This window comes from Lepisosteus platostomus, chromosome 11, assembly GCF_059453375.1.
Source record: "Lepisosteus platostomus isolate fLepPlt1 chromosome 11, fLepPlt1.hap1, whole genome shotgun sequence".
Taxonomy (NCBI): domain Eukaryota; kingdom Metazoa; phylum Chordata; class Actinopteri; order Semionotiformes; family Lepisosteidae; genus Lepisosteus; species Lepisosteus platostomus.
In genome coordinates this window covers 40063252-40089370 of record NC_142621.1, presented here as the reverse complement: position 1 = coordinate 40089370, position 26119 = coordinate 40063252, and the positions used below count along the sequence as shown (strand labels likewise).

The following is a 26119-nucleotide window of genomic DNA, read 5'->3' as shown; positions in this document are numbered from 1 at the left end:
TTATTCTCATTCACCGAAAAATGAATTTGTCTTAAAAGTACGTTTGGGTAGATTTTTTTTCATAAATTCATAAATGTGTTTTTTAAGCGCATTATGAAAATCTGCTTTTAAACTCGCTGCTGGAGGCCTTCAAACAAGATTTTAGGCTAGCGTAGCATATTTGCTTCCGTGTCATGGATTGTGTGCAGGTTAGAAGTGGTGAAGCTGTAAAAGTGATGCTACAAGCCCGCTTAATGATTGTTGTATTTAACATACAAATCATTTTGGGACATTGGAAAAAAATCCAAAACACCAAACTACTTCAGACAAAGAGCCCCAGTTTTGAGAATCACAGTGCTGGCAGTCATTTCTCTGATCAGGGTGAGGAATATGCAGCAAATTCCCCCCTAAGCAGTGTGTTGATGGGAACTTTCACACCTCTTCTGTTTCCAGCTGTGACTTATTAGTCATCACTTAAGGAAAATCTTTAAGTGTTGTATGCCATTGCTGTTAGTTTAAGGAAAATAAATGCACACAGCCATTAAGCACTCCTTTGTTAGCAATTGACGGATCTTGCTGTTGGATCCCCCATGACAGGAAATTGTCTCTGTTTTTACATCAATGTTACCCTTGAACTACAGAACTATCAGTGTCTGTGCCATGTCATACAGGGGTGTGAGAGAGATAAGAGACAAGTGACAGGCTACCAACTTACCAGCAGGTTCCATAATGGAACCAACACTTACCCTGCTGTTTCTCAAGCTTGAAGTGTAGTAGAAACACAAATGACACTAGCAGACAAATGCTGTTAGATCTGAAAGAGTAGACTTCATTACAAATATTACAACTGTTTTTTAATGTTGTAAGAAATACCCAAAACAAATTCATTCACAAATACTGGTTCAGTTATATAGAGTTTTTCAACCAGCAGAATCCCAGAGCTCTTTACTACACAATATAGAATGGGACTGAATCTATTTATCACTGTAGCACAGCACCGTACCATGGGTTGGTAGGTTTATAATCTTGTAGCTGATTACCAGGATCTGTTTTTATGGAACATTTACTTTTCATTAAAATGAGGACCATGTACTGTAGGTCTCAAAAACCTTTGTACATTAAATAGTTAACGTTACTTAAAAAATAAACACTGCATTAAATGGTAGAGAAAATTGTGTTGTGTGTGCCTAGACAAAAGTGTGCTTTGAAAATACTTGTTTCTTTGAATACCTTTCAATACAACAAAACCAAGGAATATAACATCTGCAAACATTAGGATTAGGGGTTTTAGTTTGTTCCTGGTTCTGCAGTTTTAAGTTTTAATTCTAGCGGTGCAAAATGTTCTTATCTGTCTGATTACTTGTTCTTTCGACTGTTTGATTGGGGTCCCAAACACCTCTCATGTCACGTATTCCAAGATGGCAACAGTGCTCTGCGTTGTTTACATAGTTACCAGCTGCTTTATATTTAGCCTTTTGGTAAACTAAAGATACCCAAAAGTTTCCATAGCTACTATCTCCCCCCATCACTTATTGGAAATTGGTAGAGCAAAGAGAAAGGGAAGTTTCTGTCAAACACATCTTTGCCGACTGAAAACATTTGATAACAAAACATCTTTAATTTCAGTGTCACTGGAACACTGCTCTGAAAGACTACAAATAAGCAAAGGGAATAATATTGATTAAATTAAAGTACAATATATTGAAGATCCATACTTGACAGGTAACCATGGTAGATTAATGGGCTCATTAATGTCTCAGGTTGTGGGTGTGTAAAAAAACTGCTCAAGTCATGTTGTGGATGTAGAGTCAGTAGGAGTATTCAAGAAGAGTTTGGTGAATGTTTGACATCATTAGTTTACTAACAATCTGATGACCAATAGAAGCACAGAGGTTTCATTTCATTCATAGCAGTACACTAGATTTAGATATAAACAGCCACTGTCAGTACTATGTAATGCAAATAAATACAAACTTTCCTGTTTGGTCTGTCCTGTAATGCTATTATTCGGAAAAGTGTGGTGTTGCTCTTTACCAAACACCTTCAACTCCACCTCCATTGTTATCTAGAAAATACACTACTGTTTTGGGATTTGCACTATTTATTTCCCTTGTGTCACTCTAATCTTAAAATTTTATTGCAAATCTGGATCTTTTAAATGTTTTGGTAAAAGCATTTTACCAGAGCTACAATTTTTCTGTTTTGCTGCATGTATCCTGTTCACTTGGTATGACCGTTTTGCTCTGATACCCTTTACACATACGTAACCACTCTTCACTGTGGTATGTTTAATTTTGTTTAAAAAGAGAGAAAAAACAAGATTAACAAAAAACCTTAATTGATGTAAATTTAATGTCTGCAGTTTTTAGGAGTACGGTGCTCCTTGGGTTCAATTCAAACAAAACTGACATTCAGTTTAAAGAATAAAATTTACTGAATAAAGCAACAGTGTGCCCTTGTTTCAAGATGGCAACAACAAACATCTTTGTAGTAAAATAGCAATCCACAAACATGCCAACAGTTAAGGCTTTTCCTCTGTGACTAAACACAGTACAGTAAAACATCATAGAAGAGAACAGCCTTCTTTACATGTTACAAAATAGTCCAGTGTGGTGATCAGTAAATTTACTTGATTTGTCCCAGCATTGATATCTCATCAATTATGAAAGACTTCATTCACATTTTAAATTGTCAACAAGAAATGTATAGACTCCTTCATACAAAGACTAATTCTGAAACAACAGAACAAAAGCACGTGGAACATGCAAAGCTGGCTTCAACATTTCTTTCTATATACAAAAACCATCGATTGATAGGCCAACTTAAATTAACCATTCTCTTTCCTTAAAACCAAACTTAGTTGAAGGAAGTTTCAAGTTTTCAAGTGAATTCATTTTTTGAATTAAAGGTTTAGGATTTCACACTGCCACAGAATTACATGATTTAATTGTAAATATAATTAACAATATATTACAACCCAGGTACCAGCAAAGCCAATCCCCCCTTGGTTTACAGTGTGATGAAACGGATATGGATATTAAGTGCAGAAAAGCATATCAAATCAAGAAATCTGTTTCCTGTTGATACTGAGATAATGTTTGTAAAGATCTTTTTTCAAAATGATGATGTCTGATTCCAGTTCACATTGTAAAACTCCTTAAAGGTGAATGCAAATTTATTGCCTCACACAGATTTTTTAGCATATCATTTGAATTGCATGAGCAGCATGGCAATATTTTCTCTGCGGAGTGGTAACTCGGTTCTAGTCTTGTCAAGTGTACGGACCACTGTTTTTCAACCTTTCTTAATTTGTATTTTTACAATGGTCAACACCTCTGCATTTCACACACTGCAAGTAACTGAAAGGGACTGACTTCATGCTTTAGACACACAATTAAAAGCCCTGCCTGCCTTGTACTAGTCTCACAAGCATTTGAATTTCAAGGAGGTAAAGTCTGTCACTCTGTCTATCAGTTCTCATTCTGAAACACCCAGATATTCTAAACTCTTTTTACTAAAAAACATAATAAAATCACATTTTTCACTAACACAAAAAATAGATGATTTGTATTAATAGTTGTTATAAAAATGTTCCTTTCTTAGTACTATTTTTACTGTTGCAGGTTACCATCATAAACATTTTCTTTGAAGATAATGCCCACAACTCCACAACTAAATAATTTAAAATAACTGCTTTGAGGCTGTAATTTTACACAGTATGCAGAAGATCTGCTTTATTGCATACTTTGATGCATTTACTAAAATCCAAAATATTGTTATGCATTTTGATATCTTGGACAACAAAACTCTTAATAAACCTTGGGATTTGCCTAATTTTTGTCTCATAAGAATAAAAGTCTTTGATTTCTAAGGGAAACTTTAATTCAAAGCTTGTGGGATGTACAAAAGGCATATTCATACTCTGTTATATTTTTATATAAGATCTCAACTGAATGTTTTGGAACACAGCATTGAAATTCACTCTGATCACAAGTGAAATATATGTATTTACAAGGGCCAGTGATAAAGCATACATTGACAATCTTACATAAAAGATTCAACTCCATTATAGTTCAAACACAACATAAAATATTTAGCATGCTGACAATGAAATATAGACACAAATTAAAAAAATAAAATGGGCTATGTTTAAATGTACATCATATGGAAAAGCCCAGCTTTCCTGAGTGAAATTAGCAACTATGAGCATTCAATTTCAACACTGAGAAATTCAAAACCTGTTTTGTGGCTGAATTTCAACGTTCAAAATTGGAAAAGTCACATCTGTAGAAAACATCCTCAAAACTGTTACTGTAATGTAGTGCAAAATAGGTATTTAGAAATTACAAAGGGTTATAAAGCTGATCAATACAGTACAAATGAGTCGATAGCAGTTTAATAATTTGTTTTACCATAGCTATCAAACTGATATTTTGAGTTTTTTAGAGCACATCAAAACTGTGCAAAGATCAGTTAATTGGTCTTGCATTTACTATATAACACCAACGTGTACTGTATTAACACTGCAGTAGTGCAACCTGCTGTCCAATATTTACAATCTCGAATATCTAATTTTCATACAACCCTTTGCACATTTGAGTATAATTTTTTTAACACTTTCAGAAGATTCTCGTTTGATAAATCATGTATAGCTATGAAAAACCTTCTGTGTCTTTGTGTTTCTAACTGTGGTATTTATCTTGAATTCTCTTCACCATGGCTTAGCACACTTCTTTTGAAATCTCTTGACTGTGGCCTAGCACTGGAAAACCTGTACAGATAATAATGGTTGAGGATATTACTTCCAGCCTTGCTGTATTGAAGGATTTGTCCATATTGACAGAGAACAAAAGTGATGCAAGTGATGCTCCTTCAAACCAACCAAAAAGGATTGTTAGAATGTCAAGTATACTTACTAAAACCTGAACAGAAGCAACGAATGAGGTATTTTTAAAATAACGAGCTCAATTGTTTCATGTAGAATTTGCTCTAGAATGAGTTCCGGAGACAATTTTTAAACCTAAATGTGAAATGTGCTTCTTTGAGAATTGTGCAAAATCTACCATAATTAACAGCAGTCTAGTGGAAAATAATTTATATCTATATTTTAGATGTAATCAATTTTGCCTTTTTAAGTGTCCTGAAAAAAAATTAGATTCCCATTAATAATATGAGAAAATAACATAAAAAATAAAACATTAATTGCTCTATTAAGGACAGTTAATATTTGATTTTGTAATCACTGTGAAGCAAATACATTTAACAATTTAACAATCCTTACGCTGGTATTGTGTTGTATCGTACAGTATCTGACAGCAACAAAAGGTTTGCAAATACAGTAAGTGTTTTTAAATTAAATTTGACCAAAACTGAGATCAAGCTGACAATTCCAAATTCAGAAATCAGGCCAAGCGAAAGAAAGGCAGAATGAGCCTTGAATTTCACGATTTCACTTGCATGTCTCCATTGAACCAGTTCAAAATATGCAATGTCAGTCAGTTACAGAGCACTTCATGTCAAAGCCTTGTTATGCACTATTTACGAAAAAGATACACATATTTACAGGTTAGGGCAATTTGGTGCTGATAAAATACATTTTCTTTCAATGCAAATGATTGCAGGTAAAATATAATATTTATGGAAAGTGATATTTTTAAGAGGCAAATAATTTAACTTGTCTGTAAATATAGATGTAGCACAATTTCCAATAATATATTGGACTTTTGAAAACTCTTAGAAATCCAGTGGAATGTTGATTATCCGAGCAGACAGCTTCTCCATCTGCACAATTCAATGGCCACTGTAAGAGCCAGTGCAGGATTCCAAGATCTGCAGTTTCACTGCTTCTATTAAATGCCATGCAAATGAATACGAGCCAGCCACACATTTTGGTTTCATTCAAACCAATTTAGTAGGTGACGACTGATGCAGTCTCTTTATGGAAACGTGTATTTTCAACGCTAGAAACACTCTGAAGTTCACCCAAACCATAGGGAGATATGTACTGTAGTCCTACAATGAAAAGATTCTATTAGTACAACAGTTAAAACCATGCAGTATCATAGGGAAACAAAGAAGATGCTCTTTGCAAAGCACTGTGATCCATTTCAGGTATTACAAGAGCTGCAGGTTCTTTCAAATGGAATTAATTGAACAGAAAAGAAATATGTTGTCAATTCCACACTTCTGTCTCTGTATATTTACAAAAAGGCTTATACCATCTAGCAACTGGGGTTGAATTCTGTAAGTGTGATGAGTGTGGCTCTCCGTGTGGCTACTGGAATTTGATCCTGGTTTCTCATGGGCTCCAAACATGCACAGTGCTGTCTCTAGACAGCAAATAACTGTGTTAAACTAAAAGTCTGGTCCTTTGTAGTGGTAGAGTTTTACGGCGATTTTATGTGGAAATCTCAGACTTTCTCTAATAGCAGTTGAAGCTTTTCAGTTAGTGGCAATATTTTCAATGTGAAAAGGTAGGTTCCTTCCTTTTGTCTAAAGCCACTACTATGCACAATACATATACCAGTCTCCTCAAGTAGTTTCAGACAGTACAGCATGTCTGGAAGCATACCTAATGCCTTGGCCTCTTCCACTGCATTAGGAGGAATGACTGTCTAGCTTTCAGAGGGGGTAACATCACTCCTGTAACTGGCTCATGCACGATCCCCGTTACATATGACATTGTAAAACCTGAAACAAAACAAAACACTGCAGTGCAATGGGAGTCTTTAGTGTGTTCTTGTAGAATTTAGGAAAAGTAAGATGAATTTAAATGTAAACAATGTTAAGCTGCTTTGCTTAAGAAATTACTAGTTTCGCATCAGCTCATTCAAACTATAGAATGTAGTATTAGAAAGGAGATTACAATGATAATACAAAATAGGTTCAATGTACATCAGTTCCAATGATGGAATTTGACTGGTTCTGAAATCCAGCATTCTCCTGCATGCATTTATTGAAATGTTCAAAAATATCAATTTAATACACTGATAAATTGTATTTTTTATAATTGAACTATTGTTAAATCACTTGCCTTTTCTGGTAAAACCTTGCGTGGAGGCAATAGTTTTAAGTTAAAATGTCCAAGCAGTGCTTCACTTCATGTTGCATTGATCATTGATATAACAGTCAAAAGCCAGTGAATTTATACCTTAAGAGTCGACCAGCAACTTTAGATTTTTTTAACATTCTATTGAAATGATGCATATCCATTTAAGCCTGGTTTACATTAAATAGAAAAGAATTCAGCGTTGCATGCTTTTTTTAAACAGTAAATGCAATAGACAGAGCAGGAAAAATTGACTGAAATTGCATAAAAAGGATACAGCATCTACAATTACATCAGATAATTTACTCCTAGAGTGTACTGCTGAATATTTCAGATACTTGAGAATTAGTTTGGTCGTCAGAATCCACGTCTTGAGCCACAGAGCATTCAAAACCAACCACCACACCAGTGGCAGCTTCCGACTCTCCTACATTCAGAGTCCAGGTGTGGGTATCTTCGCTCAGGGAAGTCTTTTTGCAGGGCTCAACAAAGATCCTGCGCACATTCTGTTTCGACTCTCGGTGTCGATTCTTCCCGTCTTCAGGGAGGCTAGAAGCGTGAGGTAAAAAAGAACTACGTGGTAGCTCAGTGAAAATATTCATAGCCCCTCCAGTAGTTGATTCCAGAGGTAAATCTGTCTCCCGCTGCTGAGTGTACACACCTTCTGACAACGAGACGGCCTGGCTCTCACTGTGCACCCGCAGCCAGCGGTGGTGTCCGCTGAAGTAGCTATGGTGTTGTTGCTTAGACAGCAGCTTCTTCTTACTGCCAAACTGCTTGCCACGGGAGCCCTTGTCTGCACCTTTGGAAGTGAGTCCAGATAACGTCAAGTCCTCCATGTTCTTGGAGCAAAATTCACCCTCTGTGTCAAAGCCACTAGACACTCTGGTGTCTTCCTTTAGGCAGAAGGAGTACTTCAGGTCGTGCACCTGCAACACATCAGGGGCGCTCCCACTCAAGCCACAGACAGCCTGCTGAGAGATGTCCTGGGAAGAGGAGTAGACCAGGTCTAGCTCGCGGGGGCTCAAAGCATCACTCGAATCATAGTCGCTATCCGTAGGGAGAAAGACTTCAGAGCATCCATCTTCATCGGAGCCAGGCTGTGAATCTAAATAAGGAAAACACAGTAATGAAGAAGATTTTGCTTTCAAAGGTAGAAACCCACTATGTTTTATGTCCATTATAACAACACTTGTATGTTTAGTGTTCATATGATATGTGAATTTAACATGGGCTGTTAACAATGAACACTATGCAGCACAGAGGAACTCCATGTGATTTAGTCTTCTGACATTAAAGAAGTCAATGTTCTGTAACATGCAAAAAATGGAACTACATCAAATTTATGAATCATTTACTAAGATGAGCTAACTGCTAAGGTTATCTAAAATACAATATGTTGTTTCTGAGAATTTTTCAGAATTGCCTTTAAATTAAGCTACAAGCAAATTTGAAGGTTTTATGGTTCCTTACCGCTAACAGCCTTTCTTCTGCGCATTTCAGGTGAAGGGGAAGGAGTGGGAAGATAGTCCATGTTAGAAGACGTGGAGTCATTCTTCTCCACAGAGTGCTCCACTGTTGTGTCAACAAGCCAGGTGATTGGTACGCCACCTACAGGCTGTTTGTAACGGGCGTACTGAAGGGCGTCCATGATCCACCTCATTTCTCGCCACATTTCATCCATTTGCTTTAAATTTGAAACAGAAAACACAATCAAATAAAAATGGAGAACATGTAGCACAGTAGCACAGCTCTTTCAGTCAGCAACTGCAGCCCAGAAAAGTGAACAATGGTTTCTCAATGAAAGTGTGGTAGTGCTAATGGCATATCTAATGAATTAGATCAAACAATTACACGATTATTTTGATCCTTTTTTTTAGGTTTTGATGCTGATGAATGGATCAGTTCCATAGAATTCACAAGTCAATTAATATACATTACATTCAATGGACAGAGAAAGAAACTGTTACCAGGGCTTGCTGAGGTAAGATTCAGAGACGCTTAACAAAAAAAATTCAATCGTTTTAAGATGACCAACACTGTGTGTATTTCTCTGAATAACAGACAAATACTCCACAGATTTAAACCTAGAAAAGATTCGTGTAATAGCTGAATGTACACTGCAAGGAATCTAAATAGGTTTTTCACAATATGGCCATATGAAGTGTGTAGACACCCACAAAGTCACACAAAGCAGGTCATGAGCATACGTTCAGATCTTCTTGTCAGTATGACTGTTTGATTTCTACACCACACTCAAAAACAAATGGTAACATTATATGACAGTCAATCTTGTGAGGTGATACCATATATGTGCTCCTGTATTTCATTTTGTATCTTGTCTTGATTTGCTTATGTAAGTTCTTTACCAGTTGTGATGCCCAAAAAATGGATACAGATCCAAACTAATTATTCCTATATCACTCCATGTAAAAATACAAAACAAACTATATTCAATTTCCTTTCTAAACAAACACAAAAAGGGTCTCTAAAAAAGGGTGTCCTCAAAACTCTTCATTAGTTCAACATACCAGGGAGATAATACCAGAGAAAATCCATAAGGAAATATTATTCCACCCTACGTATTATAAAATAGATTACCTACATTAGAGTCATATAAATGATATTATGACAAACTCTGACATATCTTGACTCAACAGGGTAATAGTTGAACATTAAGAATGTTAGTCGTGCACTCCTACACTGCTAATTCTGATTATTTGAGATGACTGCCTATACAGTTCATGAAGGAATGTCTCTGAACCACAATGCAGAGTAAAATTCTGAGTTGATCAGTATTCTTGTATATTGTAGACCTTAAACGTAATTAGATCTTCATGAAAGTCTTAATAAAGGCTAAGATACAGTATATGTTTAATCAGATTAACACAATGACATAAGATATAGTTAAATTAGTTAATGAACAAAATGATCAAATAGTAATAGATGGTATCTTCTTCAGAAGCAATGACTTCAACTAGACATATCCTGTAATGTTAACGAGTCTTTCCCATCAGCTTTTATGAATTTCTGCCCTTACTGGTCAGTAACATTTGAGTGTTTCCTTAAATCACAAGTATCTTTATTTGTGTAACACATCTAATCTGATTATCTTAATCTTTTATTACGAGTTTAATGAAGATCTAATTTGATTTTTAGGGCTAATATATACATGAATACATGTATATAACAAGGTTCTCAAAGTTTTTCTTGGCACTGAAATTATTTTCTTATACCACAAATGATTCTGAAATGAATCTCTAGGTTAGTATTTTTTTTGACAGTTTTGACTATAGGGATACAGGATCTGTGCTGAAAGGAATGCAATCATTAGCGTAAATTATGAAAAACAATATTTTATTGTTCTAAACTACCAATATGATGACATACAGTATAGTATCGCTATGTTTATCATTTTTTCACTGGATTTTGTCACAAGAAAACTTAGAACAGACTGGTATCCTTTTTTCAATGTAATCCTGACATTTCAACATATCTTTAACCTAATTTCAGTTTGGAACGGTGATTGAATAATCATTTCAATTGAATTTTGTTGATCTTCCACTTCTCAGAAGGAAAGTGACAGAAATGGCTAGTGTACGAAGGGAAAGATTTGCAATAGATCAAAGCCAGACTCACAGATGAGTGTGACTTTGATGTATTGTTTTGAGACAACGTTTGAGCAGACAACTCAAAAACAATTCAACTCCTCTGGAATATAATTTTAATCTGACTTGGCTACAAGCCTCCAAAGACCAGATTTTGTTTTTGATAACCAGTAACACATTCATATTTTCTAACAGTCGAAGCTACTCAGGTGATGTTTATCTTATTTACCAGGGGGTCAGTAGTTTGAAAGAGTCAAATTCCTATGCAGAAGCAAATTCAGAGTAGAGGGAGCAAACAGATCCCTTTCTGGCAGATAGGAAAACCGTGCCTCTTTAATGAACCTTGACACTGTAGGATGACTCTTTATACAAAATATGCTGAGGCTCTTATGACGAACAGGGAAAAATGCCAAGTCAAATGGTATGGAGGAGATTTTTGATTTCAATACAAGAATTAGATAATTTGTCTTCTGTTATTGGGAAGAAGATATAAAGTGAGATCTTTGCTATAAGGAAACATAAAAGTTTATTTTTAAGAAGTATGTTCAATGTACTGCAGAAACCACATATGCAACACTTAATGGACAACAGGAATGCAACTTACTTCCTAACCTTTCTATCTAACCAACTCTTGTTACCATGCATCTCTTAAAATCTTGTCTGTAAACAAACTAGGTCAGATTGCTTGAAATAATATGTTGAAATCCATATTATGCATTTATTTTGTAATAAAAAAACAACTACAGGGAAATATTGAGTTAAAAACAAATGAATATATAACCTAGCACTAATAATACACTGGAACCTAAATTAAATTAGTTGTCATTTTTAGCAAAAAGATCAGTAAATCTGGGCCAAATAACTTCAACAAAAAGCAGATTAGAAAGAGCCATCCAACGCTCAATACAGAGAAGGGATCATTCAATTTATAATCCCAACAAAAGGTAATCATGGAAACAACTATGAACATAATGACAATCTCATGAGTAGTTAAAACCATGTATGATTTTAAATCTGGAATTAGTTTACCTGTCTACCATGAACTATAATAAGAAAAGTTTTCTTAATTCACACTTCTTTTACAGAATTCTTGTAAAGAAAAGTTAATGCAGGAGCACATATAAATTCTTGGCTATAGTGTATGCCTGGCAGTGATACAATTTTAAAAGCTGGATGAATGTTATCTATGAAACCCATCAAGTGAGAATTCTGTTTTAATAAATTTGTGATGCCTTATTTTAGCTTTATTTTAAATAAAATGTGGGGCCCAGGCCTCAGGTTATTTATAAATGATGTTTAACTACAGGACGTGCTGAATTACACAGGCCAAAAGAGAGGGCAATGAATTAGGAAGATGTCTGGTGCGTTGGAGTTCATATTTAAGTTTATATCGTAACCGTAAAATCCTAAATGTAGAATTTAGTCATTTTTACTGTTTTGGATTTAGTTGGAATGAAGGCAGGACATAAGTTTAGAATGAGGCGTTTGGAGGGCTGTTTATTTCTATAACACACAATGTGTCTCAACATTTTCAAAAATAATCATTTCAAGGGGAGAAGCAGGGGTTTGTAAAGTAGAGAAAAGTAGCACCCAGACCGCGCGGGAAATCCAAGTGGCCGATTGGGTTGGCTGACTTGGCAGCCTCCGGGGCGTGAAAACATAAACACCGCTGACTCGCAGAGAGTCACTTGAGAGGCTCTGCTCTACTACTGGGAGCTAGGCCCTCAGGGGTAGGGAAAGGAGAGGAAGGCTCCCCTGACTCCTTGAGGATCGCTTTGAGAGGCACTTCCTCACGACCAGGCACTGCCCTCAGGGGATAGAGAGGAGGAGATAGCCCCTTGTCTCGCCGAGAGTTGCATGAGAACTGCTGGGAATGAATCCCTCAAGGGGGAAGAGAAAGAACCTCTGACTGGAGGAATCACTTTGAGGGGTACTGCCCGAGGGGTTGAGAATGAAGAGAAAGCTGCTCGAGAAGGAAGCGAAAGAAGGCCCCTGACTCGCTGAGAGTTGCTTTGAGGTGCTGCCTCACAACTGGGATAAACCCTCAGGGGACCGAGAGAGTGAGAATTAGTAAGTTAGAGTTCCCGAGAATAATGTGACCAGGCGTCCCCTCTGGCTCGTGCTTGAGAACCTCCCCAGAAAGGCTCAAGGTGGTGAGCTTCACCTACTCCCCCAGAGGGAACCTGGATGCAAAGGCAACACGAAAGAAAGAGGAGGAGGGAATTCAAAACTTTAGACGTGTGCGTTAGTGTGGTTAGGGTTTAAATAGGGAAGAGAAAATTGGATGATAGAGGAAGGGGCGGAACACCCCTAGCTTCTCCCCTTGAACTCCACCTATAGGTTTCCATGTAGGAAAGTGTGGTATGTGTCACTCGGCCACAGCCAGCATCCAGTTGGGCACTTCTTAGGCCTGACAATGACAAAGTCCTCCTGTTACAGACCTCTTATAGAATGCAAACAAACGATTAGTGCAAAAAGGCTTCTTAAAACACTCTTCAAAGTGGATCCAGCAGCAATGCGTTAGGGAAACAAACTTGCACTGCACAGTATCAGCGACTTTCAAAAGTCAACGTCAGCACTTCCTTTGGAAAAAGCCTTTTTAGAAGGTGTAGTAGACAAGGCACAAAACCAAAACCGAGCAAAAAGTTCAAAATAAGAAATGCAACAGGATGCATGAGATTATTTAAAAGCTTCAAACTCCCCTGCAAGCTTTCTCTTTGAAGTTTTCAAAGTGCTAAAAATGAAATCCTCTGCAATTGCACAAAAGGAAGGGATCTGATCTAAACAGGTAAGGGGAAAAACCAGGTAGTGTACCACACTCATAATATAGATTGCTAAAGCTACTGTTAGTATGTCACCAACCTGTATGTAGTCTAAAACATGCTGGTGCCGTTGTTTTGCAGTTGCCACCTCCGTGTCTGAAATGGCCTCTCTCAGGGACTGCTGGGTAATGAGCGAGTCGAGGTCCAATACAGCAGACAGACGACAGTATAGGCTGATGAATTTCTCCTTATAAGTGCAAAAGTGAACTGAAAGCAGAAGACCAATACATCAATGTCTTCAATAGCACTGCGAAAAAACAGTGTGGGGAACATCATTTTTAAATGTGTCACACATGATTATTAACCAGTGCTTCAGTTGTCTTTGAAGCTCCCAAAACAAAATCAAAAAGACATATAAGCAAAGCAAATACATACTGTTTATTAGTATATTTAATTATCATCTGATCTTAAACTCAAGTTTAAAATGTAATTATTCATTTATTGTCACTGTTATTTTTATTGCCAATTCTAAACTCTAAGCACTGATTTCACACTGCCTGATGATTCCAAGAATAGGACTTATATATACAAATTTAATTATAAAATTACACAGTCTACACTTAGGCCTAATCAGAGACTGCGAAACTAAAACTAAGTGAAACAGTTAAGTGTGCCTAACCCAATCATGAGTGTAACATCACGATGAATCATGTTGATTTTAAAACATAGGTGCCATGTTATTCAAATGTAAAATATACTTCATTAGGTAAAGAATGGTGGCAAATGGAACTGAACATTGAATATAGTACTAGAGTTTTCTAGAGCAGCATAAATAGTATCGGTACTACTTATAGATACTGTAAATAAGTTAAGAGCTTCTTAGAATACTTGTGGTGACTTGTTCATGTAGAAACATGCATAGATAAATCTCTAAGAACTATTTGTTTCTAATTATTAATATGGATTCAGCAGTTGTTTCAACTTCAGCGTAAATTTGCAACATGCTCCTTGAATCTGTTTTTCTTATGAAAAAAACTAATTTATTATACAGTGCCCTCTAAAGGACTTGGACAGAAAATATGGGCAGGTATGCCCAGGCACATTGCTTTCATGCTTCAGAATCTGCTTGAAAGTACAAAGCTAGCCAGGAGAATTTTGGAACCAGGTTTTATAGACAGATGAGACCAAGATAAACCTTGGCTGCCTCTGGAACTGGCTCACTTGTCTTTATTGATGGTTTAACAAATGGTGGCAGCAGGACAGTGAATCTGGAAGTGTACAGCCCTTTTTTGTCTGCTTATGTAGAACAAAATGCTTCCATACTTATTTGGTGCCGCTTCACTTTGCAGTATGAAAATGACTGAGGTCAAGTTTCAGATTTAAATCCCATTGAACATCCATTTTTATGCTGAATTTAGAAAACTCCAAGAATAAGTAAGAACTCAAATTGGTAGCAGCAAAGGCTTTGTAATGAAATGTTTCACAGTTACACAGAGTTTGGTATTTTCAACATGTTGCAGACTTTGTGCACTTATTGCTTTAAAGTAACATGCAAACAAATACTTACTTTTCAATCAGAAATTTACATAAAGTTAATTTATTCTAATGTTAATAGCCACTTGAAATCAGTCACTTGATTGCAACAAAGTGTGTTATGTTGGAATATGATGAGTATATATAACATACAGCACACAGTGTGCTATATTGTAATTATCACTCCTGGTAATCTTATGACCAGAAATACAAATTGCTTGACTGCTATGCAAAAATAACAGTTTAGCCTTTTCTGCTCCAATGCACTTGCAGGGTTTTTAAAATATTGTAGTCTTTCTAGTTCTAATTAAGTAGTCTCTTTAAATGTTGTTTATATTGGCAATGTGTATTTCACCTGAATGATTTAGATCAGTGGTTCTTTAGAAATATGCAGAAATGTTTTTTTGTCTATGACAATAATTATAAGGAAGATGATTGTGATTATGATTGAGTGGGTTATTAAATTGGATGCTTTAAGATTTTAAAACATCTGTATTAGTTAATAGATGCTGAACTAATGAGGAAATAATAAAGCCCATTAACATTATTTCCAACAGTTTTAAAATATATTCTACATGATTGGGATTTTAAGTGCATGATCAATTATTTGCAACTGCCAAAGGTTTTAGACAGCCCTGTACAGGACCTACATACATGCCAGCCAGCAGCCCAGGGCTTGTGTGTGATTTATTGGTGTTCCACTGGGAGCAGGGGGAACAGATAGGAATCTGTGGATTTTAACAAGGCCACTGAGCTAATATTGTTGGTGAAACAGAAGGCAGTATACCTAGCTCAAACATTTGAAGAGGGAGGTTGAGGAACCCTGAGTGCGGGGTGTAAGGATTATTTTGTCCTGGGGCAGTGCAGACATCGTCTGAAGCGGGGAGCAGCAGAAGAATGGAGACATTGTGACCCAGCTCCAGTACCTCCTGCGTGTAGATCCGGAAGAGCTTGGCCTGTGCAGAGACACATGCGCACAAACACAGGAGGAGAAGGTTACTGGGCTGCTCTCGCATATCAGCAACGCCGTCAACAAAGACAGGCCAACCGAATACACTAATTAATAGGGATCCAAAAAGTCACAGTATAGTTCAGTGTGCTTTTAAAATAAGCTTATTACAAAATTCACTCTGGAGAGCTGGTCAGGGAGTCATCAGTATTTTCAGCCTCCCTAAGCTCCTGAAGTCAGGCATTTCTAGGTGCCTATACACAACCTTCATACCTATGTAAGAAAACTAGTCTCAGCAAATACCACACAATGTAGCCACTGTTGGGGTGCACAGTCAAAATGAGTGATACAAAAGCAAGTATACATAGCATTTTTTCCATTGTAGTCAGTTACACTGTCAACAACAGATTTAAAGATCTGAAGTAAAAAATCCTTAATATGCTCTGTCACAAAGAATGCAGTTTACGAAAACTTCCAAATCAATCAAATACTGTTGAAATTCTTTCCACTTAAAAAAAACACATCAAGTGTTTTTATTGCCCCTTCAACATCTTTATTTGACTGCAATTATACAGCAAAAGCTGTAATTCCATACTGTGTAGTAGCAAACATGCTCTCTAGTCACATTTAATCAGGCTACATGGTCTTCACACAGTATCCAATCTGCCACTACTGACACCTTTCAAGGGGAAGGTGGTTGTGACTCTGTCCTAGATACAGTATATGGACACGTTTAGGATTTAAAGAAGAATGATGACATTAATGAAACTTAGATTTATAACATCAATCCTCATGAAAAAAAAGCTAAGATTCTCAGATTACCTTACTGCAGTACTAAAAAGCATCACTAAAATTGAATGTGTGAGGAAAGCCTTTTAGAACTTCCCAGAATAATTACAAAATACCAAGGCATATCATTTAACTTCTTCTGAAGACTGCAAAACTTCAAGAAACAAAACACAATACTCTAAAAAATGAAACAAAAGATTGTCTCAGCCTTAGCATAAGCAATATCTATTTAAAATGTCTTGATGGGGTTTAAATATAGTTATGAAATACAGTAGCCATTTATTTTAGATTATACTTGAATATAATCTATATCATCATACAGTATACGAAAACAAAACAGCTGGTGAATGAAAGTATAATGAGGGTTTCAATGAAATCCTGTTTCAGTTAAATGATTATTTCATAGTTTCAGGCTTTTAGTTTCTCATAAAGGATGCTGTTTGTAAAAATACTGATATGGTTTGATAAATAAAGTGGATCACTCCACTCAGACAAATTTACTATTTTCTTATTTATATATAAGTAAAAAAAATACATTATTTATTCACACTAAAATGGGTTATAAATATGAAAATTCAAAAAGTGGAAAATGTAGTTTTGAAGTATAATACAGTACCTTCAAACATTTCAGAATCAGGAGCATAATATTTCCAAAGCACTCTTTGGAAAAATTAACACTCGCAAACTTTATTAAACTAAAAATGTAGATTCCTTTCTCATTTTTATGAGTTTGCAGCCCAAGATACTACACAATTAGTTTTAGAGTATACCAAAAGAGAACTCCACACTGTCTGATTCTCACACATGACCTCATCTTCTTAATTGCAAAGTACAGGGGTACCAACACACAGTCTAAAAATTCATTTATATCACAGTGTAAAACTTTTGACATGCAATACATTGTAAATGTATATTGAAGCATGTACCTGGTGCAGAGGTAGATTGATTTGTCTGAGCAAGCCTTTTAAAGCCATCTGGAGCTCATAGAAGAATGGTGGAGTGTGGCAGACCGATGTCTGATCTGCACTTTCCACATAAGCCGGGCCAGACAGTTTTTGGAGCCATTCCCACTCATCTCTGGATACAGAAGGAGATACTTAAAATGAGTAAACAGTGCGTTTCTTTACTTTTCACAGTGCTGTATATTTTAATATATCCCTCCAGAATTGGGGTCAATGTTGTATTCGATTCATTCACATTAAGACAAATTTGTATAAAACAGAAAAAACTCAAATTAAGAAAATAAATAGGAAACAGAGGTGAAGATCTACCAGAGAAGTATTACAGTCTTCCATAGTTAATCATCATGTACATTTGTTTTGAATATTTCTTGTTACATTATATCTGAGGTTTAAACTTTAATATGTTCTGCATTTTCTCTTCAAGACATTTTCTATACTTAAAAACGTACCCCTAGTACACATTCTTCCATTTATTCTTTCTCTAAAATATATTTTGTACAGGTGACCAAGTCATTCTAAGCCTCTGTTCTGGCTTTGTATACTGACTCAAATTAATTTATTACTTATTAATTATTTTTTTACCTCAGTTTCTGTAAACCCAGTTGAAGCTCATTGTTTAAGTTTAATGTGTAACTTTAAAAGATCTATGAATTTCCCATCTGCTGGAGTTATCTTCCAGTTTGATATAAACCTTGTTTCATTTTTGTTGCAATATGTCCAATTAAAATATTTAACTTTTATTTAAATATAATGCCAAATAAAGATCTTCCAGAACATCTTCAAGGACATATCCTTAAGTTCTGAAAAAAACGACTGAAAATGTTTTTGTGGTTATGCCTATACAGGTACAGTATGTCATGGAGAAACAGCGGCTTTGTGACAAAATATTGGAGATGTTATCAAAACAAATGCAAAACATTTGCACAAAAATTCTACTGTTTAATAAAGTGATGATTTGGTGCACAAATCAGATTATCCCACTGTCAGATAAGGAATGAAAGATTGAAAGATGTGTGTGTAAAGAAACAAGGAAAAAAAGAACTGGACAGCCTTGTTTGTGGAAAAATGGTTCTCTGCAGGTTTTCTTTTACTGTGTTTTTCCAAGACGTATGTATGCATCATCTCATGTGAGCTTCATGTTTGAAACATATTCTACTGCCCTAGTGCCTAATGTATGAACAGCTATAGTAAATTTACTGTTTAACGGCCACATTAGGTGAAAGGATAATAAGTTCCTTGTCTAGATCGACCCACTGGGGTCACAGTCATGACCTTAAATTAAAATAAATAAATAGTTCATTACTGAGCAAAAACAAATAACATTTTTGTTTTCATATAAAAACTTTTCCAAATATGGGAAAAAAATCAGGTTGAAACTGTCCATTGCAATTATGGCCTGTATTTTCTCAAACAGTTGCTTTCCATTTTTTATACTCGACCTCCAAAGATGCGCTTCTGTCATCTTCAGGAGTTAGTTCACCCTCACACAAGGGGAAGGGACAATTTCATAAATCATTATCATATATTGAAAGGAGTTCTGTTACTATGTAAAGCCACCAAACGTGCCTCCAAATCATAGTTTTAAAACATCCCAATCTGGAATGCAAGTGACTTTTAAATATACAACTTCTTAAATCTGGGTAACATTCAATTAGCAACAGTATTTAATTTTATATTTGTGAAGCTTTTTCCAACTTTCAATGGAGGGAGTCAGATGAAGAAAAAATGAAGCTGTAGTTTTTCTCTGTCTTTCACACTTTCCAATGCACACCAATTCTGTCACCATTCCAAAAATACCAAACCAGGAGCCTAGTGGTTTACAAATATTCCTACCTGGCTGCCGCAGACCTAGTTAAGAGGAATAATAACATCTGATAGTCCTCAAATAAACAATTCCTAATGAAGGGCCTCCTATCACAATAAGTATCGAATATGATGAAGTTCTTCAGAAGATTATTAGAATTTGCAGCTCTACTTGATTATATAAAACATGTTTTGACAGCACACAGTGAGAAATGAGGGATTCACTGTAACACAGAAAGTAACGGGCTGTCAGAACATGGACATGAAGTTTAAAACTGTTGTACTACAGACTTCAAAGTAAAGGGTCATTGTATTTCCGTGAATCTGTGTAATGAGAAATGTATCTTCTCAAATCCTCAAACAAAATCATAATGTCTAGGTTTAAAATAACCTTATTTTAAAAGGTGTTTTGACAATTTTTGCTGAAACTGACAGACACCCAAGGTGGCCAATGTATTCCTACTTCCAGGACAGAGCAATCTAAGGTGGATTACTCTCACTACACCATATTCTTATGTATAAGAAATAATATAGTTGGACTGATACAGTAGGTTTTTCTTGGAATTTGTTTACTGATGACAAAGTGAAAAGTAGAACATTTTATCCAACTTCAACCCTCCATTTAAAAGGAAGAAACTAAAACCCAAAATATGGAAGGAGCACAGAAAAGCTTTCCTAGTGTTTTAGGTCCAGAAATTTTAGAAAAGGAGAATTGCTACTTAGATGTGAAGACTCAATCTTGACACACCTCAACCTCACCTAATGCTTTTGTACTTCTTTGACCACTAATTTTCTCCATATAGCTGGGTTTCCACTGTGATTTCATACGGCGGCCAAAATGAAACCTAGGCTTAATCTACTATACTGTGCCTGTCCCATAATGTCTCTTAAATTGAGGGCTGCCTTTGTCTCTCTAATGACCTTCATTGCTGACCATTTTCTCTCCATTCTGCCTCCCTGATGAAAATATGAGAATTACAGGATGGATATTTCTATATTAGCTTATACCAAAACCCATTTACCTCGAAACATTGCAGTTGTCTCGGATTTTAAAATGACACAGAACATTGGGCAGCCTCTGAGGAACAAGGACTTTGATCTGGTCTACAGAACTGCAGAGCTTCAGGTAGCCCAAATACAGGCCTGGAGATAGGCGATGCTGGCTTCGTCTCTGATAGGACAAGATATCCTGTGGGACACAAAGACCACACACGGACATTACCAAAAGAAACATTCTCCTTTCTTGAAGACTCCTTTTAAGATTCAACAGCACATACTAACATATGTTCAAATGTCATTCAAGCCAAACCCCTTGAGAAAAGATATGTTTGTGAACACCAAGAGAGTGTCTCTGCCTGATTACCAAAGTAAGGCAATTCTGCAGCTAGAATGAAAGAATTTACAGATTCAGATCATATTGTGAGGAACAACTAAAGAAAGTCATCAAATCCAATAAATGTCACTATGGGAGCAAATGCCCAGGTAGAAATTATAAAGGAACTTGGAAAGGGTCCAAATTTGCTAATGAAAGGCTAAACATCTCTTCTGTGAAGCTACTAAAAACCATTATGTACTTCTTCAAAAATTAAAAGAAAACTTTGCATAACTGCAAATCATACACATATTGAGACTTATAATTACCTATCTGCACTTCATGTATTTAAAATGTTATAAGTCAGGGGTGTCCAGGCAGGTCCATGTCTACGGGTTTCATTCCAAGACTTGACTGTTTTCGAGCTAACTACAGGTACCTAACGCAGCTCATTATTGGTCTAAATTAACCAATTTAACAATTCCTCCCAGATCTTCAGATGCTGCTGCTTCTTCGGGACCTAAAAAAAACCTGCATATACAGCAGACTTCCAGGACCAGCATTGGATGCCAGCGCTGTGATCCAGCTGGACGATATGTGTTAATTAAAAAAGAATAATACACTTAAACTCATGTGCACTTTAGAATTAGCACTATCCTTATATTTATATAGGCTTACAGTAGTAAGTCACTGTAAAAGTAGAGTAAACTGCAAAAAAGAGTAAAATCAAAATTTGGAACATGGTAACGTACAGAGGTATGGTAAACCATGTTATATAATGTAGCAAATCTTGGCAAGGTGAAGTACATAGCATGGCAAATTCAAACGAAAGCTACAGAGCAAAAAAAGTAAATAAGCACTTATGCTCATACCTGGATTGTAATCAGCAGTATATCTAAGGCAGTTGGCTCCTCTGGGGTTGAGAGGGATTTCCTCTGACTCTGCAACTTGGAAATCTGCATCCATTTGCCATTGAAGAAGGAATAGAGGCTCTCCATCTCTCTTATTGTGACTATCAGTACATTCCCATGCCTGTCTTTAATGGGTTCATAATACACACGTCCCAGATTGTGGGTCCCAAGCAGGTTCTGCAAAGCAGTAAAAAAATAATAATGACTAACTGGGAGCAATGTTTCATTCCAGCACTGTCAGGAAATCCAATGGATTTGGGCAAGGGAACAATACAACTCCATATTTTTGTAAACTGATGGAAAGAAGACTCATCTTTACACCGTGAATGGTGAATCTGTAACATGGAAATAGTTTGCCTAGCTGTGCAAGTTTCTTTTATGATCCAAAAAGGCAATGATGGCTTTGAGACATGCTCGGATGTTTAACTGGATCAGTTAAGTCCTTTCTGGACGACATATTATTAAAAGGATGCTAATGCTAAGTACGCCACTAACACAGAAGTTTAGCTAATGCTACAGATATTGAGCCGGCTCAATATTAAGTTACTGTATTTGAGAATGTTTCTATTAATATTTTTCTTTTTGTACCAAATTAAATTAGAGGACAGTTCTACTCTTCCTGTAATGCGCTGCTTCATCTCATATCTATTGTTAAATATGTAGTATTATATAAAAAATAATACTACACCTAATTGCCCCTGTGTATTCTCAAATACATGGGCAGTTATGCTGTAAGCTGGGAAATCTATGTCCAGAATCCTTGCTCTTTCCTTGCCTCTCATTTTTCTCAGAGGCAATCATGTCATTTCAAAGTCAGCTGTTTTTTTTAAATCACCAAGAGAGACACTTAATTGATGGCCTCTTTCTGAGCACATTGACTAATAGTTTAATTTCCCTCTCATAATGAGCTGGCAAACAAATCCAGGGTCCTCATTAAGCTCTCTGCTCAGACAATTCAGTCACATAAGAAGAAAAATGATGAACAGCAGAATTCTCGCTGCAAAAGAGCCATTTATATGTAACAGCGAGAGAGTACAACTGGACAATATGTCAGCTAGGAAATGCTACCAGGTTTCTGAGAGGTTTCTGAGAGGAGTTAGGTGTAAAACGGCCTCAATGGAATTGTAACACTTTACACAATAGAAGATATTCTCTCAGTCTGTGGGGAACTAACGAGGCCCTTCTGCAAATTGCGAGTTGATCCAATACCCCTCGATGTCTGGTTTTCCTTTACTTTTTTCAAACAATGATTCACAAATAATTGACTTTTTATTTTACTTTTAGATTTCAATAGCTCATAATAATAATAATAATAATAATAATAATAATAATAATAATAATAATAATAATAATAATAATAATAATAATCTATAACTGGCAAGAATCTAAAGACTGCACTCTAGCTGCATTCACTAGAAGCACATCATGTTGACATCCTGCTCCAACATGTACAACTTCTAGAGCCCTTTGTCACTTGATGTGTTGCACCTGACAGCAGACGTAACGCCAATTTGAGGCGCGACGGCACGTCTCTCACTGACACAGCTATAAGCCTGCCTTTGGCCGGCAAATGACAAGAGTTGCTATTTTTCCGGAAAACTGAGTAATCCTAACTAGCTCGCCAGGCTCAGCCAGCCAGTGATACAACCCAGCTCAAACCTGCAATGTCTGGATTACACAGCTCAGCCTCAGGTCTGAGGGAGTCTCACTACTGGTTGAGCCTCTTGGGAGCTCCTGTAATTATTTTTGTACCGTAAAGGTTACACAATTGTTATTTGTGCTATTTATTTTGTGTTAACAGTTATCCAGTTAAAGCATAACAGTCTGCTCCAAAGAGTTACTTTTAACATTTCAGAGTACAACTAGTGCACAGCGATGTGAATATTCCCGTTGGCAAATAATGGGAAACCACTTGGATGTCAAATCCCTATAACAGTCAATGTAAAGAACCTCAGGTTTTGTGGAAGGCTGATAATCAACCATATTAAGTACTGTACAGTATGTAACAGACAGATGCAACAGAAGGGGTTCTGAGTTTTCAAATGAAGGATTCCCTAGGAAAGCTTGCTGGCACAGTGCAGGATGAATTGAGGCTGTGGATTTTCACTGGATTTAAAATAGTTGTAAAAACCTGAGAACTGACAATCACCTTCTTGAACTGAATGTTCTCAGCAAAAATGTGTTTGAAGAAATCTATATGTTCCATATCCATTTGTTAATCTATCCACTATATATGTCATATACTGTATGTAAACTCTATGTTCTGATTCTCCCTTTAACTCCTGCCTAACCCAGACTGGGAGTTAGGGTGGAGTGGCACTGACCTGTAGCTGTCCTGCAGCAGACAGCATCTTCTGTCGGGCCTGAAGAGTGGACGAGGAGGACATAGACACCGACATGCTCTGCCTGAGCCACCGGACATCTTCCCACATGCAAGATAGCTGCCAAGACAACAACCTTGATCTATGTCATACTCTAATTGTTATCAGTGGGTGCTGCTCATGAATGGACACACAAGAACACATTCATCCTCAAAACCCTTAGGGCTAACCTAATGGTGTACAACACTCAAAGGTGAGATACAAATTGATTTGTGCTTCTTAAATTATTATGCAACAGTTTTTGGGCATATAATGTGTTTTTATTTAATATTTATGACAAAATGCAGAAAAGACCCTCAATATTTTGGTAAGGAAATTTTATTGTGATGTGGGTGCAATATATTACAATCATCACAACTGTGATGTTTTATTTAATTTTGTACTCTGAGCTAACTCCTGTACAATTCCTAACTATTTAAGAAAGAAAATGGATTTAATCTCACCAAATTACCAAATATCTAAAGCAAATGTCCCTTGAAATCCTTAATATCATGTCCTTTCCTACCACTTTACACTAGAAGCCAGTATAAAAGAAGAAAGTTCATACCTTGGTAAACCACAGAAAGTCTTGCATGATGGAACTGGTGTAAGAATCATCTATTTCTACTATTGGTATCTGATCCTCATTGGTCACTAGAAGACTGTCCTTGTGATAAAATACTGCTGCCACATACAGTCCCCTGAAAGTAAACGGTAAGACCCTTACTGATTTAATCGTCTGGAGACATACTACAGTGGTACTTGTTTCACACAGTTCTTATGTTGAGGACATAAGACAGAAAGCACATTTAACCATTAAGCCATTCATGCCTTGAAGGCAGTGCTATGGAAAGAGCTATAATGTGAACTATAATGTAGTTTTCAACAAGGTCGATGCAATGCCCAATAACATGTACTACAAAATTCAAATATATGTAAGAATAACTTACATCTATGGTTTCAAGGGAGAGAAAAATAAAAGCTATTTTTTAATTTCAACATATATAAACATATCTGGTAAAAAAAAGTGCCAAAGCAAACTGCTGTTATGTTTTCTGATAATTTTAGCTTTATTTAAGGCTAAGATACATACTGGATTCTAATAATAACTGGGCTTATTGGAATAAATAATATCCTGTTCTGTAATTAAGCACTAACCTTGGGTTGCATATGGAATCAAGAGATATTAGCACACAGATGTTGACAAATGTAGAAATCTAAATATGAAAACCAGACTGTATAATTTAAACAAAAGGCATAATTGTGGTTATATACTAGAAAGCATATATTCTGCTTTGACTCCATTTTCATGTGCAAACATTTCACACTGGATTTTAAAGACACAATATAAGACCTTTACCGTTTTAGTGTTTTCACAAACTTGTTTGACGAATGAAAAAGGTGTTTTAGGCTTCTTGAGACAGACTGCTTGCGACTAGAGTTCTGTAATTTAGAAGTATCTGAAAGACACAAACACAGTAAGCACATTAATCACCCATACAGAACTGCAGTGATACTGTGCATAGGTGCCACAATCAGGTTATGTTTTGCATGTTGACATTAAGTGTTTTGCATGTTTACATGGTAGGTCTCTGAGCAAACAACAGGTATTTTGATTTAGATAACTGACATATTGTAGCTATATGCACAGTTGCCTTTTCTTATATTATTATTTTTTAGAATCTGTCATGTTGAACACTACAAACCAATGATACATTAAATGATCTTGATTTTAACATGCAAAACTTGTTTTCAATTCTGTGCAAACAAAGAAAGGTGTCTTAGTTTGAACATATTTCTTTTGAAAGGTTAAAATGCCAAGTGCTTTGGCAATGGAATAAGATGGCCCATATGCAAAGGGGAAGAGATGAGTTATTGTGCCTCTGCGTTGAAATACCTTCCATAGAAGAAGATATAAGTGGATATATGGGATATAGGCTATGACTGGCAATAAAACAGGAAAGAAATATTGTGCATTAATACTGCTAAATACAGTATTTACAAACCTGATAAGATTTCAAACATTAATGATATCTGAAACTACTTTTACAATCTAAGATAAATGGCATCATTTTGTGATGCAAAATGTGTTTCTGACCAAAG

The 26119-nt window shown here is 36.1% G+C and overlaps 1 protein-coding gene across 2 annotated transcripts in view; it reads right to left on the bottom strand.

Moving 5' to 3' along the window:
• Nucleotides 1-2394: 2394 nt before the first annotated feature.
• The window catches only part of ankfn1a (ankyrin repeat and fibronectin type III domain containing 1a), a 196259-nt gene continuing 172534 nt past the window's right edge, over nt 2395-26119 (bottom strand). For both annotated transcript variants that reach the window (XM_088599653.1, XM_088599654.1), the window contains 10 exons: nt 25377-25476; nt 24585-24717; nt 23981-24097; nt 21618-21833; nt 20456-20622; nt 17595-17745; nt 15718-15886; nt 13498-13664; nt 8501-8714; nt 2395-8135 (listed from right to left, as the gene is read on the bottom strand). In XM_088599653.1, the coding sequence (XP_088455779.1) occupies nt 7336-8135; nt 8501-8714; nt 13498-13664; nt 15718-15886; nt 17595-17745; nt 20456-20622; nt 21618-21833; nt 23981-24097; nt 24585-24717; nt 25377-25476 (2234 nt within the window). In that variant the 3' untranslated portion in view covers nt 2395-7335. The remainder of the gene's footprint in view (nt 8136-8500; nt 8715-13497; nt 13665-15717; nt 15887-17594; nt 17746-20455; nt 20623-21617; nt 21834-23980; nt 24098-24584; nt 24718-25376; nt 25477-26119) is intronic.